This window comes from Zootoca vivipara, chromosome 5, assembly GCF_965207765.1.
Source record: "Zootoca vivipara chromosome 5, rZooViv2.hap1.1, whole genome shotgun sequence".
Classification (NCBI taxonomy): Eukaryota; Metazoa; Chordata; class Lepidosauria; order Squamata; family Lacertidae; genus Zootoca; species Zootoca vivipara.
Window position 1 is genome coordinate 9,073,719 of NC_142588.1, and position 18,151 is coordinate 9,091,869.

An 18,151-nucleotide genomic window follows, 5' to 3' on the forward strand; every position below is an offset into this window, starting at 1 on the left:
GAGATCATGGGAGTTGTAGGCCAAAACATCTGGAGGGCCGCAGTTTGGGGATGCCTGGTGTAAAGACTGTCCTGAATTTTGTGATGCAGTTGGTCAACCAAACATTGTTTGCAATCATGCGTATACTGGGGGGGAGTGTGCATAAAAATTAATATGTTGGTGAAAATAATATACAAAAATGCATTATATTGGGAGAAATTGCTCCCAAAAAGGTATACCGTGTTTCTCATATTTGAGAAGCCCGGCAAACAGCGCCCGCCGATCTTCGGACCTGTCCTGTGTGACAGGCGGGGGTGGGGGAGAAGCGGAGATCGTTCTCCGCTCTCCGCCCACCCCCGCCTGTCACCGAAGATCGGCGGGCGCTCCTAGCTGGGCTTGACAAGCCCGGCAAACAGCGCCCGCCGACCTGTGCTGTGTGACAGGCGGGGGGGGAAGCGGAGATCGTTCTCCGCTCTCCGCCCACCCCCGCCTGTCACCGAAGATCGGCGGGCGCTGTTTGCTGGGCTTGACAAGCCCGGCAAACAGCGCCCGCCGATCTTCGGACCTGTCCTGTGTGACAGGCGGGGGTGGGGGGGAAGCGGAGATCGTTCTCCGCTCTCCCCCCACCCCCGCCTGTCACCAAAGATCGGCGGGCGCTCCTTGCTGGGCTTGACAAGCCCGGCAAACAGCGCCTGCCGATCTTCGGACCTGTCCTGTGTGACAGGCGGGGGTGGGGGAGAAGCGGAGATCGTTCTCCGCTCTCCCCCCACCCCCGCCTGTCACCAAAGATCGGCGGGCGCTCCTTGCTGGGCTTGACAAGCCCGGCAAACAGCGCCCGCCGATCTTCGGACCTGTCCTGTGTGACAGGCGGGGGTGGGGGGGAAGCGGAGATCGTTCTCCGCTCTCCCCCCACCCCCGCCTGTCACCGAAGATCGGCGGGCGCTGTTTGCTGGGCTTGACAAGCCCGGCAAACAGCACCCGCCGATCTTCGGACCTGTCCTGTGTGACAGGCGGGGGTGGGGGGGAAGCGGAGATCGTTCTCCGCTCTCCGCCCACCCCCGCCTGTCACCGAAGATCGGCGGGCGCTGTTTGCTGGGCTTGACAAGCCCGGCAAACAGCGCCCGCCGATCTTCGGACCTGTCCTGTGTGACAGGCGGGGGTGGGGGGGAAGCGGAGATCGTTCTCCGCTCTCCCCCCACCCCCGCCTGTCACCAAAGATCGGCGGGCGCTCCTTGCTGGGCTTGACAAGCCCGGCAAACAGCGCCCGCCGATCTTCGGACCTGTCCTGTGTGACAGGCGGGGGTGGGGGAGAAGCGGAGATCGTTCTCCGCTCTCCCCCCACCCCCGCCTGTCACCAAAGATCGGCGGGCGCTCCTTGCTGGGCTTGACAAGCCCGGCAAACAGCGCCCGCCGACCTGTGCTGTGTGACAGGCGGGGGTGGGGGGGAAGCGGAGATCGTTCTCCGCTCTCCGCCCACCCCCGCCTGTCACCGAAGATCGGCGGGCGCTGTTTGCTGGGCTTGACAAGCCCGGCAAACAGCGCCCGCCGATCTTCGGACCTGTCCTGTGTGACAGGCGGGGGTGGGGGGGGAAGCGGAGATCGTTCTCCACTCTCCCCCCACCCCCGCCTGTCACCAAAGATCGGCGGGCGCTCCTTGCTGGGCTTGACAAGCCCGGCAAACAGCGCCCGCCGACCTGTGCTGTGTGACAGGCGGGGGTGGGGGGGAAGCGGAGATCGTTCTCCGCTCTCCGCCCACCCCCGCCTGTCACCGAAGATCGGCGGGCGCTGTTTGCTGGGCTTGACAAGCCCGGCAAACAGCGCCCGCCGATCTTCGGACCTGTCCTGTGTGACAGGCGGGGGTGGGGGGGAAGCGGAGATCGTTCTCCGCTCTCCCCCCACCCCCGCCTGTCACCGAAGATCGGCGGGCGCTCCTTGCTGGGCTTGACAAGCCCGGCAAACAGCGCCCGCCGATCTTCGGACCTGTCCTGTGTGACAGGCGGGGGTGGGGGAGAAGCGGAGATCGTTCTCCGCTCTCCCCCCACCCCCGCCTGTCACCAAAGATCGGCGGGCGCTCCTTGCTGGGCTTGACAAGCCCGGCAAACAGCGCCCGCCGACCTGTGCTGTGTGACAGGCGGGGGTGGGGGGGAAGCGGAGATCGTTCTCCGCTCTCCGCCCACCCCCGCCTGTCACCAAAGATCGGCGGGCGCTGTTTGCTGGGCTTGACAAGCCCGGCAAACAGCGCCCGCGTGCACTTTATTAAAAAATAAGACATCCCTCAAAAATAAGCCATGTCGTGTTTTTTTGAAGAAAAAATTAATATAAGACATGACTTATAATATGAGAAACACGGTACGTTATTCACAAGTGCATACAAAATGTGTTTATTTAGAGAACTTAGCACTAAAATGCTAAAGAAATATATATATATATGTGTGTGTGTGTGTATGTGTGTGTGTGTGTGTATATATATATATATGTAAAAAAATCACAGACAGCTTCAGAAATGTAGAGAACTGAATTTAAGATTGGAAGAATGAGGGAGTGAGAGAACAGAAATTGCCAGACCCTTCCACCCCTAGTTTTGACTAGGGCAGCAGTCTACAAATTGAAGCTCAATATATGATAGGCCAGGAAATGTTAAGATTTCTATCATATTTGTACCAGCTGCATCATGGTGAGAATACCGCAGGCAGGTGAGAGTGAGCCAGCCAATGGCATGAGTCACAAAGCGACTTAGGTGAGCTGCTGAGGAATGAGCGACGTCTAAAGCAGGGTGGGAAACATGTGAGAGATTGGTTTGGCTAACTGTTTGCTGAGGCGCCCACACCTCCATTAGGCATTTAAAGAGCTGTGATGGAAGGGCTGTTTCGGTGAGCTGTGATGGAAGAAAAGCGGGGCTTGGAGTGAGCAACACCATGGGCGTAGGCAGGGGGGCAGGAGGGGGCAGCTGCCCCCCCCAGAAGCAAAAAAATAATGTATTTTACAGACCATAACCAGCACTTTTCCCCTCCAAAAACTGAAGTGGAAAGGGCTTTGCTTTAGCAAGAGCAGCTAAGTCTCCGCTTGCTGGGGGGGGGGACACAGCAGTAACAAAAACACATCAAATAAATAAAGCAAAGTGGCTACCAGTAGTTAAGCAGTTAAGACAATGGAGCATATATCCCCAGGCAAGATTCGATAGCTGACCATTTCACCCTATTGTTCTTAAGTGGGAGTTGTTAATGAGCATTCAGGAGCATTAAGAGTTCTATTGGCGATTTAATGAGGGTGCAGACTCAGAGGATTCAATTTGACTAAGGTGGCTCTGCAAGGCTAAAAAGAAGTGAATAAGAAAGGGGGGGGCTGTAGCTTTGACAGACACAGTGATGTTTATAAAAAGCATTGGTGTTCCAGTCTGCCCCTCCTCCTGCATCTGTATACTGTAAATCAGGGGTGGCCACCTCCCAAGAGACTCTGATCTACTCAGAGTTTAAAACTGGGGGTGATCTACCCCCTTTTGGGGGGTTCAGGTCAAAGCTATTGAGTTTTTTTTAAAGGAAGGGAAGCCCTGTTTTTTTGGGTTTAGGTCAAACTTGTTGAGCTTCTTTTAGGAGGGAGGGAGGCCCATTTTTGTTTAGGGCTTCAGGTCATAGTTCAACTTTTTTGAGGGAGGAGGAAAATTTTGGGTGTGCTTTTTTTAGGGGTGCCAGTGACCTACCAGTGATCTACCACAGACATCCAGTGATCTACTGGTAGATCACAATCTACCTGTTGGACGTGCCTGCTGTAAATCAAGCAGAGAGAAAGCTGCTTACAAGGCTCCTGTACATGCAGAGTTCCAGCATCACAGCGTCACCCAGAGGCACCCACAAATATGAGTTATCTCTCTCTCTATTTCTTCCTTCCTTCCCTCCCTCTTCCATCCTTAATAAAATACGGGGGGAGGCAGATAAGCCCCACATAGAAAGCCCATCAACATGGGGGGATGACTCTTTCAAATACGGTATTTACCAGTAATTGGGGGGGGGGCACCTAGGCCTCTCGGAGTTGGATGCTATGCCTAGGAGTAGGACAATTCAAGAAAGCAGAATGATGCATATGCTATGGTAATATATCAATAGAATCATGGAATTGTAGTCGGAAGGGACCACAAGGGTCATCTAGTCCAACCCCCTGCAATGCAGGATTTTTTTCCTAAGGTGGGGCTTGAACCATGGTTGAAATATTATGCTGATATGCAGCAACGCCTCGGAGCCGTCATGGCTGCGGCCGTGTCTTGCCTCGCCCTCGCCCGCCCTGCCACCCCCTCTCGCCTGCCCGACCCTCCCGTCCTCTCCAGCCAAGCAGGGTAGCCACCAATGCTACCAGCCCCAGAAGCACAAGGTGGCCCCTGCTGCCACCGCCACGATGTCATCAGGCCCGCTGGCTCTTTAGCCCCGCCCACTTTGTGGCCCCTCCCCTTCCATGCCTTGGCCCCGCCCCTGAACGACCATGGCTTGCCCCCCCCCTAGTTTTGATCCTGGCTACGCCCCTGAGCAACACAACAGGGGAATTGGGGGTTCCACACAGATGTGGGGGGAAATGGAAGAGGGTGGTGGGATTGGTCAGGTGCAGGAGAGGGGGAGTGGCAAAGGGGTGGGGCTTGCGAGCAGCCCCTAGTTTTAAAATAATTGTTCAGTACAGAACTCGGCAGCTAAACCTGGACTAACGATAAGCAATCCACAGACACTGAGCAGCAGAGGCTGTGTGAAATATACTCGGAGTTAAGTGTTGATTTCATGCTCTTTATTTCAGCTCATGGTAAACAGTGAGTGAGTGCTTTCCCAAAAAAAAACCTCTGGCTATATATACAGTGGTGCCTCGCTAGACGAATTTAATTCGTTCCACGGGTCTTTTCTCATAACGAAAAATTCGTCTAGCGAATCCCATAGGAATGCATTGAATTTTTTTTTCATTTTTTTTTACCATAGGAACGCATTAATTGAATTTCAATTCATTCCTATGGGAAACCGCGATTCGCTAGACGATTTTTTCGTAAAACGAATTCGTCTAGCGAGGCAACCTCCGCTAGAAAAAACCTTTCCTTAAGCGGAAATTTCGTTAAGCAGGGCATTCGTTAAGCGAGGCGCCACTGTACATTAGTTACACAATGGGTCCCGTGTGATTGGCTGATTCAACTCCCGTCCTGGAGCCTGATTGGACTGTTCCTGCAGGCCAATCAGGTTGCTGATTCACTTCCTCCTGGAGCCTGATTGGGCTGCTCCTGCAAGCCAATCAGGTTGCTGATTCACTTCCTCCTGGAGCCGGATTGGGGGGGCTGCTACAGACCAATCAGGTTGCTGCCTTCTAGGATCCTAACTGCCTATTGTTCTAGGATCCAAGCTCAGTACATAACACTTTGGGAATAATCTGCCTCTGGGAAGCATTTTCCACCCAGTCGGTTTCTTCCAATGAGATATGCTGCAATTCCTTACTGCCCAAATGACTCAACTTCAGGGTATGCAGGAGAGCATATATACAGGGTGGGAAGATAAGCACAGCACACTGAACAAACATAGAGAACAAGCTGAACGGGACTGTTTTTAGGGTCTTAGGCAGGGAAGAGACAACCAAGGCCACTTCTGCCAGGCACAAACATATCAGCTTGGTCATGCATGTGTCACTGATCGCTAGACATAGCATGCATCTTGGAGATCTTTTAAAAAACGAAGGGCAAGCATGCTGGGTAATAACTTTATTCAAGATGAGTGAGAATGAGGTTCTCGCTTGATTTTTTGCTTCAGGAGAGCTAGCTATTTACAAGCCTGACTTTTGTATACAGTAGTGCCTCGCTAGACGAATTTAATTCGTTCCACGGGTCTTTTCTTATAACGAGAAATTTGTCTAGCGAATCCCATAGGAATGCATGGAATTTTTTTTTTTGGATTTTTTTTTGCCCATAGGAACGCATTACAGTGGTACCTTTACTTACGAATTTAATGCGTTCCGAACACACATTTGTAAGTCGGAAAAAATGGTAAGTCGAATCCCATAGGAATGCATTGAGAGAGAAAATTCGTAAGTCGAAGCGACCCTATCTAAAAATTCATAAGTAGAAAAAAACTAAACTGCATCCAAGATGGCGGACAAAGCTCCATTCGTAAGTAGAAAAATTCGTAAGTAGAGTTATTCGTAAGTAGAGGTACCACTGTAATTGAATTTCAATGCATTCCTATGGGAAACCGCGATTCGCTAGACGAATTTTTCATAAAACGAATTCGTCTAGTGAGGCAACCTCCACTAGAAAAAACCTTTCGTTAAGCGGCAATTTCGTTAAGCAGGGCATTCGTTAAGCGAGGCACCACTGTATATGATTTGATTATGTTCTAGTGTGGATTAATTGCAAGCCGCTTTGAATGCTTGGCTGAAAGAGAGACGACTGAATTTCTCATTGTTCACTTCTTGATGTTAAAGTGACAGTTTTAATCTGAGGTGTGGAGTTCATGATGCAAGAAGCTGTAATTCCAGTCATTTTGCCTGAATAAGAATCCCGCCCTGAACTGTGTGTTAAACTAACCTAATACCAATTTTCTGCCGTTCAACTTCTCTTCCGCCACCCACCCACCCATTTTCTCTAGGTGTCCGTTCTGGGTTTTCTTGAGAAGCTAGAAGGGTGGTCCCCTTCTCTTTCTTGAGCTGAAGAAACATCAATCAGGATTTTATGTTTTAAATCACTAGTCAGTCAGTAAGACTTGATTTAAATCATTTTTATACCTGCTGGTATAATCTTAATATTTGCAACCAGGTGAAGGTTTCATTTTTGGAATAATAAATTTTCAGAGTAGTTTTTACAGTTATATCAAAAATTACTGATTTGGTTACTATTAGAAATACATAGACAGATAATTATGAAATGATTGTGAGGTTTAATAAGTTAACTGTTTATATTTGGACAACTTTTCTGCTGAAATTTATTTGAAGGAGAAAAATAATAATTCCCTTCATAACAATTTAAACAATTTATTTAACTAAAACAATAACATTACAGTGGAACCTCGGTTTATGAATTTTCGATTTATGAACACTGCGGACCCATCTGGAACGGATTAATTCATTTTCCATTACTTTCAATGGGAAAGTTCACTTCAGTTTATGAACGCTTCAGTTCACTTCAGTTTATGAACGCTTCAGTTTATGAACAGACTTCCGGAACCATTTGTGTTCATAAACCGAGGTACACTGTATAGCATATGTATCCATGTTTGTTAACTGATGTGGTTAAACATTTAAAAAAGAAAAGAAAACTTAGACTGATTTCCAGCACACATGAAAAACAAAACAAACCCTTATTTCTTGATGGCCTTTGGACTATAATGTAACTTAAATAGAAAACTATGTTTAGAAAGATTTTTTTTTCTCCAAAAGCATGTTCTTTTAAAAATCCAATTTAAATAAAAAATGATTTAAATAAAAAATAAGATTTAATTTTTAAAAAAAATCAGATTTTTTATTTTTTTAAAAAAAATCTTTAATTTTGATGCACCCTGACATAAATTAATGGTTTGGTGGCCATGTGTACATGCTTCTCTCTCCTGCTCACTCTCAGCCTTAATGGCTACAATTGAAGATCAAGCGTGGGCAGATAATGGGAGAAAACAAACAGTGCGGTATTGTGATTGTTCTGTTCGCACTATTAGCAGAAGCATTTCTGCTTGCCAGACAAATGATCTCCCCTCTCCTCCCCCTGCACATTGTTCTGGGGGTCCTCCTGACCTCCAGAGCCTATGGGGGGCGCCCTGTGGATGCTAGTGGTCCTTGCTAGTGCAACCATTTAGTTGAATCTAGCCCGTAGTATGGTTTCAATGGCACAAACAGAAGGTAAGGCATGAACAAACCTTCTCTGACTCTGTGATGCACTGTAAATCAGTCGTTGTCTTTCAGTGTATATTTATGCACCCAATCCCTTGAATTCTCTGAGCTGGTAAAAGAATTATAAAAACGAGTCCTATTCAAATGATACGCTTCACATTTAAGGAAGCGATCCAAATCTCAGATCCACCGTCTAATCAAGAGTTTGCAGTAGGCAAGGCTAAGTCCCTCACTCTGGAGATATGGTGGCCTAAGTCCCTCCATCTCAGCCCAGCCAAAAAAAGGGGCAGGGAGGACGTGGGGCAGGGGGAGGCTTAACCCCCATTCCGAACCCCGTTCAGCTCAGTCACATCAGCTAGCAACCCAGTGTAAGTTACATTGGTGGTGTAAGTGAAACTCTTCTTTTAAACACTTGTTTTTCCTCAGCCAGACTTGGGTTGGCTCAACCAGCGGTAGCCCTGTTCCTAAACCAAGTTAGGTAAAGGTAAAGGGACCCCTGACCATTAGGTCCAGTCGTGACCGACTCTGGGGTTGTGGCGCTCATCTCGCGTTATTGGCAGAGGGAGCCGGCGTACAGCTTTCAGGTCATGTGGCCAGCATGACTAAGCCGCTTCTGGCGAACCAGAGCAGTGCTTGGAAACGCCGTTTACCTTCCCGCCGGATTGGTACCTATTTATCTACTTGCACTTTGACGTGCTTTTGAACTGCTAAGTTGGCAGGAGCAGGGAACGAGCAACGGGAGCTCACCCCGTCGCGGGGATTCGAACCGCCGGCGTTCTGATCGGCAAGCCCTAGGCTCAGTGGTTTAGCTTTATTTATCCCAGCATAAAATACTCTCTGGCTTCCCGAATTTTGGGTTGCTCTGCCTGTAAACACGTGAGGTGGGCTGTAGGGATGCGCACACCAGCCATGCTTCACATCACATTTCCCAACATACTCCACTTGAGGAGGGCAAACTCCTGAAATGAGGAGCACTCCATGTGTTTTAGAACTCTGATTTTCCAGATTCCTGGGAGCCGACACAGATACATGAGGCTCTCTGCTTCAGAAGGCCGTCCTCCAAGTCAAAAGAGGGTCAGCGGAATGACTAGGGAGGTGGAAGTGCCACATTCGTCTCTGCCCCCTTCCATGTTTACTCTTTAAGCATCAATCTTCAAGGGGGCGAATGGAAAGGCAGTGCAGTTGACACAACTTGGAACATCGCCAGCTAAACTGAGATGTTGCCCTAGCCAAGAACTGGAAGTCTCACGAATTACCAACAGTGGACGATTGGCAAATGAAGATGATGGAGTACATGGAAATGGCTGAGATGACCGGAAGAATTCACGACCGGGGAGAAGAAGCGGCAGAAGAAGAGTGGAAAGATTTTAAAATTTATTTGAAAAAATATGCTAAAATTCAATATTAAGATTAGATTTAGAATTGTATAGAAGCTGTGGATTTGGAGAATTTGTGAAGTATATTGAGGTCTCAAAGAGTTGAAACCCTAAGAAATTTATATAAAAATGTATTGGAAATTGCTAAAGATAAAAAGGAAATGAAGCACAGAGTGAGGGAACTCGAGGAGGTCCCTACATACAATGTTAAAAGAATTTGGATTTGGATTTAAAAGTTCTTTTTTTGTATTTTCTTTTATTGTGTGTTATTGTTGTTTTTTGTTATTCTATCTGTTTCATTTTTTCTATATTTCTATAAAAGTAATAAAAAATATTATAAAAAAATAAAATAAACTGAGATGTTGCGCTGGTGCAATCCCTCCACCTCAGATGCGGTGTAGTATTCTTGTGCAAAAGTGCCCAGGCAGGGCCGGCCAAAGGGTGGGACTCAACCTGCCATCCGACAGGTCTTTTGACTTCTCATGGCAACACATCCCACATTGCCCTGAAACATGATCGCAGCAATGTGAGTGTTTCTCAGATAATGAATGATCCAAGGATGGAAATGAAAAATACGTTATGAAACTGGTCCGTTCCCCACCCCCAAAGAAAGATAGTTGCATTTGATAAACAGCACCACAGGATGGGCATGCCACGCATGGCTCGATTGTAGAGTGTTGCTTTAGTTGCACCAGTGCAAAAATTGGGGGATTGGGCTGTGACTCGATAATCGCGGTTTTTGAAAGGGAAATTCCTTTGACTTCCTAATGAGTATGTTTCAGATTGAAATGTTAACACTTAATTAAAACCAGCTCGGTGGAAGCTCTTGGTACAGGCGCAGTTTTACATCCTGCAGTGTAAACGAAAGAGGAGTGCTGAAAAAAACAATATATTTCTGCATATTATATATCTTTAGTGCCACACCCTCAGCTGGAATGTTGCATTCGGGTTGTGGTTTCCAAAAAAAATTTGAATTTCAAGAAGCTCCAAAGGGCAGAAGAGAGCATTCGCAGCAACGTGGAAGAGCAAAAAGGACCTAGAGATATTTTCATGTTACGACAACAGACTGTAAATATAGAGTCCGCGTAGCTGCACAGGGGCAATAAACATGATCTTGCTTGTTTTTTTCATTTGCAGTGCCTGGCTCTTGGCAATGGGGAATTCTAATCACAAACATGATTTTGCCAAGTAGAGCCGAGCTGATTTCCTCCCAAACCCACTTTTATACTGGGCATTATACTAAGCATCTGGATAGCTTGTCTATACAAGAATGTCCTAAACAGGTGCTGAAAAGAGTACAATGAAGGCACCTGCTTGATCTCAATAGGCAGGGAGTTCCAAAGTTGTAGGTGCTGCCACACTAAACGACAGAATTCTTATGAAAGGGTACCTGTGCATTGCCCCTGTTTATTTTGGATGAGAGTTGACATTAAAGAGATTTCATATATATATATAAATATCAAAGACTATATGTTTTCATTCTTTTTATTTGAGTTTTTAAAAGCAGACTACAAAAACCTCGGTCAATATGTTCCCTTGTAGTTATGTTACGTGTAGTAGCCACCCAAGCTATCTGGGTAAAATGCCATCCTTTCAGTTTCTCCATTTCCCCCCGTCATGTGGGTTCTTGTCATTTCACCAGATTTCTTCGGGGACAATTTCTTTGGGCACATCTTTGCTCGAACTAAACCATCCTCATTTTGTAGAAAAGTTCAAACAAACGCCATTATTTTATTTTATTTTATTTTAATGATGGAAATGAGATTTTGGTTGGTTTTCATTAGCGCCTTTTAACAGAAGTGGCTCTCTAGGTAGATCCCAACTTCCCGGCAATTGTGTCACTATTTCTTACTTCTTCTTACTTAGAAGCTGATCGCAGACTAAATGTGAGCCAGCAGTTGATTTGACTCCTAAAAAAGCAATTGCAGTCTTAGGCTGCAAAAACAGAAGCTGTGTCCAGATAGCAAGAAATAATAATTACGCTGTACTCTACTGGTCTTGCTGTATTTTGAGTACTGCCTCTAATTCTTGATGTCCTACTTTAAGAAGGACATTGATAGAACCACCTGTGGTTTTTAATCTCCTTTGTTCTGAAGAGCATTACCGTATTGATATTCTGGGCTTAACCGGACTGTAGCCCTGTATTTGTGGATGAGTGGATTTTTGTATTAGTAAGTTCAGAAGTAAAAGTTTACCGTAGTTCAGAAGATCACAGCTATATTGGGATAACGTTGGGATATGCCGGTTAATCCGTTTTGAAAATGGAAAATCATTGCAGAAATGAATTCAAAATTTTGGCACCAACAAAATTTAATTTCCACCCCTCCCTCCCTTCTCTTTCAAGATTCTCCATCGTCGGGTGATGATGAAGATGAAGATGAAGATGACTCTGAAGACGGAGGTAAATATCTGGGGTTCGGGACACATACAAAGTCTAATTCTCAGGAATGCTTACGTTAGCTAAACTATTGGAATCAATGGTGCAGATAGTTGGGGGGGGGAGATTGGCATGTAGGCTCCACTGATTTCAACCTTTGTTTTACAATATCTAGCACTGAGTCAAAACTTTTCAGTGTTTCAATGTTTTTACTGTTATCTTTTTGAGTGGTTATGCTACTGCACCAAAGACCTCTATTTCTCAATTGTTTTCTAAGGGCGCCAAAGACCTCAATTTCTCATTTGTTTTCTAAGGGCAGCAATCCATTCTTCACTAGAGAATTACTATTATTATTATTATTGTTTCAGAATTAGTCAGGAAGCTCTTTCTTTAAAAAAAATGGGTGTGTATGTAAACTCTTCTTCTGTTTCTGTGGCTCACAGTGCCTCCCCCATTGCTGTCCTTAAATAGAAACTGAATTGCAAAGGGTGGGATTTCCATGTAGCATAATGTGTTCGCTTCTACCACTGCCTTAATTGGGAGTCAATATGCGATATTTGTAACAGTGCCAAGAAAGAGTGCTGCCTACTTAAAGAAAACCATGGAAAATATCACTGGTTTGCTCATTTCTACATATAGGATGCCTACATTCTGCACGGACTGGTTGCATGGAAACATGTAGCATGCAGCTGCAGACTGCAGTGCAGCAAAGTTGAATGTAGGTCAAGCTGTTGTACCTGTTATCTAAGATTAAAGAGTGCTTGTAGACCAGTCTTCCTTTGTTCCTTTGCGACAATTTGTTGTTGACAAAGGACAGCTGGACATATAAAGGGCCCCATTACCTTCAGTAGCTTAGGGTCTCATCAAACCTCAATCCGGCCCTGCCTGAGGACCTTATTCTGATGCTAACCTGGCATGACGTTTGTGTTTAATTTCACTGAGTTTACTTTGGAGTCGGGTCAGTTCTTTCAAGAATTGTGTCTCATCAGCAAACTTCTCCAAGGCTCAAATAACAACTACCTTGCTCTCCGCCCCCGCCCCCACCCTTATGAAAATAACAATGATTTTGCTGAAACTAAATCTAGCTGTAGCAGTTTGGCTGCTCTTGCACATAATAGATCACATCATATGCTCACCAACGGACACGTTGTGTTTCTTCAATTGCTCTGCTTTGTGTTTACAGTTGCCCCGTACTGGACCCGTCTGGAGATAATGGATAGGAAGCTTCTGGCTGTTCCCGCCGCAAACACTGTTCGCTTTCGCTGCCCAGCTGCTGGAAATCCCTCTCCGTCTATACACTGGCTGAAAAACGGCAAAGAATTCAAAGGAGAGCACCGTATTGGGGGCATCAAAGTAAGAACGTCGGCGTTCTAACATTGATTTGGTCCCATTCCTTAACCTCCAGCTTTGGAAACCTCTTGGAATTGTCACTCCTGAAGTTTTGCTCACTGAACAATTTTGAAAGGCCGGCTGGATATGGGATCCGCCACTTTCACATCATAGATAATTTCCTTTCCAGCCTGTACTTCTTTATAGCCAAACTGGCGTGCAGATCTTCTACTTGGGTATCATTTTTAGAATGCAAAATGTGACGTGGATACTATCGTACGCTGAATATAGCGGTGAGACAGTTGAAGCATATGAACAACATAGTAGGGTTCCCCCCCCCCAATGTACTTGGAAAAATTCTTAGATTCAGGTTGTTCCCCAACCCCCAGTTGCTGCCCACTTTACACATTTCAGCTGTTATTCATGATAATTTTCCTTTGTTTCTGAATTCTAGTGTATGTAAACAAAATACCAGGAAGCATGCCTGCCACTTCAAGAAACAAATAAATGCTGTTAGCTTTTTAAAAAATAACAATTTTATTGGTTTTACATGAATTTGTACATAATAACTTTAACCATTCCAAAACATAAAAATAAAAAGGTTCTTTCGAACCTTCAGACCTCCTCCCCTCCCTCCAAGGGTTCCATTTCAAAAGAAAATACAGTGGTGCCTCGCTTAACGAATGCCCTGCTTAACAAAATTTCCGCTTAACGAAAGGTTTTTTCTAGTGGAGGTTGTCTAGCGAAAAATTCGTCTAGCGAATCACGGTTTCCCATAGGAATGCATTGAAATTCAATTAATGCGTTCCTATGGGCAAAAAAAATTCAAAAAAATTCAATGCATTCCTATGGGATTCGCTAGACGAATTTTTTGTTATAAGAAAAGACCCATGGAACAAATTAAATTCGTCTAGCGAGGCACCACTGTAATTTCTTTTTCTTTTTTCTGTATCTTTTACCGTTATCCATTTGTTGTACAGTGGTACCTCTACTTACGAATAACTCTACTTACGAATGTTTCTACTTATGAATGGAGCTCCGTCTGCCATCTTGGATGCAGTTTAGATAGGATTTTTTCAACTTATGAATTTTTAGATAGGGTTGCTTCGACTTACGAATTTTTCTCCCAATGCATTCCTATGGGATTCGACTTACAATTTTTTCCGACTTACAAAAGTGCGTTCGGAACGCATTAAATTCATAAGTAGAGGTACCACTGTATAATCATAATTACCAAAGTTCAATCCTGTTAGCTTTTCATTAGCACATTTGCCATGATTAATATCCTGGGGATATAAATGGGTGCTCATTGCTCAAAAGTTTGTTTGGCTCATGTTGGTTTTATTTTTGGTGGGGGGGAGTAAAATACTTCTTCCTGACCATTCTGATGTAGGAAATTACTGAAGTTTGGTTCGAGATTAATTCTCATATTAACCGGCTGCAGACTATACATTTAACAACACAGGAACAGGTTTCTATCGGGATATTAAACGTTTGATAGGAAGTCTTTAAAATGGGATCGGAGCTGATAAAAAAATTGCTCAGATTGGCTTGGCTTCCTTGTTGCTTTAAGGGTGGTCTTTGTACTTTTAACAACCAGGTTCCAAGTTGGATTTCCTTTCCCCATATTTCACTCCACTCTCTTCTGAGAGGAGGCTGATTTGTGGTTATTCTTCATTTTCCCCCTCTGCAGCTGCGACATCAGCAGTGGAGCCTCGTCATGGAAAGTGCAGTTCCGTCAGACCGAGGCAACTACACCTGTGTGGTGCGGAATAAATATGGCATCATTTGGCATACCTACCAGCTCGATGTTCTTGGTAAGTGTTCTTTCCGTCTGTTTGCGCCAGGGGGGCAGTGTTACTCAGGGGGCTGGGGGTGGAGGTGATTTAGGTCCTTCCCGCTGGGCTTTCCACTTACTGGCCTAGTAGTCACAAGTCTGCACAACTGCAGCCTCCAGAATTCAAGGGCAGCCCCACATACAGTGCATTGTTGTTTAGTTGTTTAGTCGTGTCCGACTCTTCGTGACCCCATGGACCAGAGCACGCCAGGCACTCCTGTCTTGCACTGCCTCCCGCAGTTTGGTCAAACTCATGTTCGTAGCTTCGAGAACACTGTCCAACCATCTCATCCTCTGTCGTCCCCTTCTCCTTGTGCCCTCCATCTTTCCCAACATCAGGGTCTTTTCCAAGGATTCTTCTCTTCTCATGAGGTGGCCAAAGTATTGGAGCCTCAGCTTCAGGATCTGTCCTTCCAGTGAGCACTCAGGGCTGATTTCCTTCAGAATGGAGAGGTTTGATCTTCTTGCAGTCCATGGGACTCTCAAGAGTCTCCTCCAGCACCATAATTCAAAAGCATCAATTCTTCGACGATCCGCCTTCTTTATGGTCCAGCTCTCACTTCCATACATCACGACTGGGAAAACCATAGCTGTCACAATAGCTTTAACTATACGGACCTTTGTAGGCAAGGTGATGTCTCTGCTTTTTAAGATGCTGTCTAGATTTGTCATCACTTTTCTCCCAAGAAGCCCAGTCTGAGCTTAGACCGAGACTGCCATGCTGATGTAAAAGTCCATACTGACAGTTAAGTCCAGTCGCGAACAACTCTAGGGTTGCGGCGCTCATCTCGCTTTACTGGCCGAGGGAGCTGACGTTTTGTCCGCAGACAGTTTTTCCAGGTCTAGGGTCCCCAGGTCATGTGGCCAGCATGACTAAGCCGCTTCTGGCAAAACCAGAGCAGCGCACGGAAACACCGTTTACCTTCCCGCCGGAGCGGTACCTGTTTATCTGTTTAGCTATTAATAAATATCTAGCAGGGACCCAGGTGGCGCTGTGGGTTAAACCACAGAGCCTAGGGCTTGCTGATCAGAAGGTCGGCAGTTCGAATCCCTGCAATGGGGTGAGCTCCCGTTGCTCAGTCCCAGCTCCTGCCCACCTAGCAGTTCGAAAGCACATCAAAGTGCAAGTAGATAAATAGGGACCGCTCCGGCGGGAAGGTAAACAGCGTTTCCGTGTGCTGCTCTGGTTTGCCAGAAGCAGCTTTGTCATGCTGGCCACATGACCCGGAAGCTGTCTGCGGACAAACGCCGGCTCCCTCGGCCTATAGAGCGAGATGAACGCCGCAACCCCAGAGTCGGACACAACTGGACCTGATGGTCAGGGGCCCCTTTACCTTTACCTTTTAAATATCTAGCTATTTATTTATTAATAAATATTATTTATTTATATTTATCAATAAATATTTAGCTATTTATGTAGTTGATGCTTAATCTGAGATTCTGCACTGTATAGAATAACAAGTCCCACCTTGCCAGAAATCGGTTGCCCTGCCGTTGTTTACAGCGAATCCTTCCTCTTGACTGAATCCACACAGCAGCATTCAAAGGCTTTCCAGAAAAGAACTGTTTACCAAAAGAGCGCTCTCTATAGAGCAGGTTCCTGATGAACTACCGGAAAAGAGCCAGCTCATTCCTCCTTTCTTCTCTCCTGCAGAAAGATCACCCCACCGTCCTATTCTCCAGGCAGGATTGCCTGCTAACCAGACTGTGGTGATTGGGAGTGACGTTAAATTCCTTTGCAAAGTGTACAGCGATGCCCAGCCTCACATCCAGTGGCTGAAACACGTGGAGGTCAACGGAAGCAAGTATGGACCAGACGGGACTCCGTATGTCACTGTCCTAAAGGTTGGTAAACAACTACACATCCCCTCTATGGCCATTGCATGCTAGAGTTTGACCTGTACTGTTGAGGCACTGCCCCACAGCAGTGAATACTTCTGGAACCTGTAGATTTGGGCATTATTGACGCTAAAGGCGCATACTTTAAAATCAGACAGCAAGCCATGTATCACTCTAATTTCCGCCCGACGAGTTTGCAGGTACATTTGGGGGGAAACCTTCTGCAAAATTCAAAATATGGAAGGGCTACTACCAGACTTGTGACAAGCTGGTATAGCATAATGGCTAAGAGACTGCAGCTGTGATCCTAATCCCATTTACCTAGAAGTAGGCTGCAATGAATTTAATAGAACTTTTTGAGGAGATATGGTTAGGATTGCATCAGTCAGGAAATCTCTGGTTGAGCCTTGCTCCTGCCATGATCTCGTTAGGTGGGCTTAGGCAAGCCACTCCTTCTTAGCCTCAACTCCCAGCATTCACTGTCATCAGGCGCGGTGCTAGGGCTTTTTGCACCCTAAGCAAAACACTTTCTGACGCATGCGCCATGACGCACGCACGCCCCAGCACGCCTGCGGAGCTTTGCGTGGGGAGGGGGGGACTGAGGCCGCCTCAACTGAACAGCTGAGAGGTGCAGCGAGGTGGCCCCAGGCTGCCGCTCCCTGTGCGAAGCTCCGGAGGTGCGCGGGGATCGCTGGGAGCACGAGCCTGGGGGCGGGGCTGCCTCCTCCTGCTCTCTGCTCCGCTGCAGCCTGCAAGACCCTGCTGATTATGCTGGCTGGCGGGCCCCGCTCGCCCTTCTGCCGCTGCCGCTTCTCTGCTGCTCCCCGCGCACCTCCGGAACTTCTCGCCGGGAGTGCGAGCCTGGGGCCGCCTCGCCCGCCTTTCAGCTGTTCAAAGGAGGCAGCCCCAGGCCCGCGCTCCCCACGCGCCTCTGGATAGCGGCCTGAGGCGGCAGCGGTGGGCGGCGGGCAGCCTGGTCAGCGCCCCCTCCATTTTGGCGCCCTAGGCTGTGGCCTAGTTCGCCTTAATGGAAGCGCCGGGGCTGACTGTCATGCAACAGAGAAGTTTCTACTACCTTGCCTTACAGGGTCATTGTAAGTACTGCAGCTGGATAACATGTGTTCATCACTTTGAAAACTTGAATCATAGAACCATATAATTGTATGTTTGGAAAGGGACACCAGCAGTCATCTAGTTCAAACCCCTGCAATGGTAGGAATCACTTGAAAGCACCATACAAAAGAAAAAGAGGGATAAGTATTTTTACTTTAAAGGACCATTATTAGGTAACAGGATTCCAGATTTAGCATCTGATCCAGCAAACAAGATTCTCTAGTTTCCACATAAAAGATAGGGAGAAATAATAGAATTCATAACCGGCTGTTAAAATTGTATATATTTTGGCCCAGTTGAAGTTTGCAAGCTGTTCTTCAGAAACAGGCCCTCATCATGGTAATCCAATCTAGGTGTGACTAGGGCATGGATGATGGATCGAGGTCTGTAGGACAGAGTGCAGCTGCCGTACCGGCCAAAACCACCACCAGCCTTCCAGTGTCAAGTGGAACCCCCAAGCTGGAAATTTGCCTT

At 46.7% G+C, this 18,151-nt stretch overlaps 1 protein-coding gene across 6 annotated transcripts in view; it reads left to right on the forward strand.

Moving 5' to 3' along the window:
- Positions 1 to 18,151, forward strand: part of FGFR3 (fibroblast growth factor receptor 3) — a 65,986-nt gene that overhangs the window by 25,993 nt on the left and 21,842 nt on the right. For all 6 annotated transcript variants that reach the window (XM_035138370.3, XM_088670007.1, XM_035138369.3 and 3 more), the window contains exons 4-7: positions 11,527 to 11,583; positions 12,743 to 12,912; positions 14,582 to 14,705; positions 16,380 to 16,570. In XM_035138370.3, the coding sequence (XP_034994261.1) occupies positions 11,527 to 11,583; positions 12,743 to 12,912; positions 14,582 to 14,705; positions 16,380 to 16,570 (542 nt within the window). The remainder of the gene's footprint in view (positions 1 to 11,526; positions 11,584 to 12,742; positions 12,913 to 14,581; positions 14,706 to 16,379; positions 16,571 to 18,151) is intronic.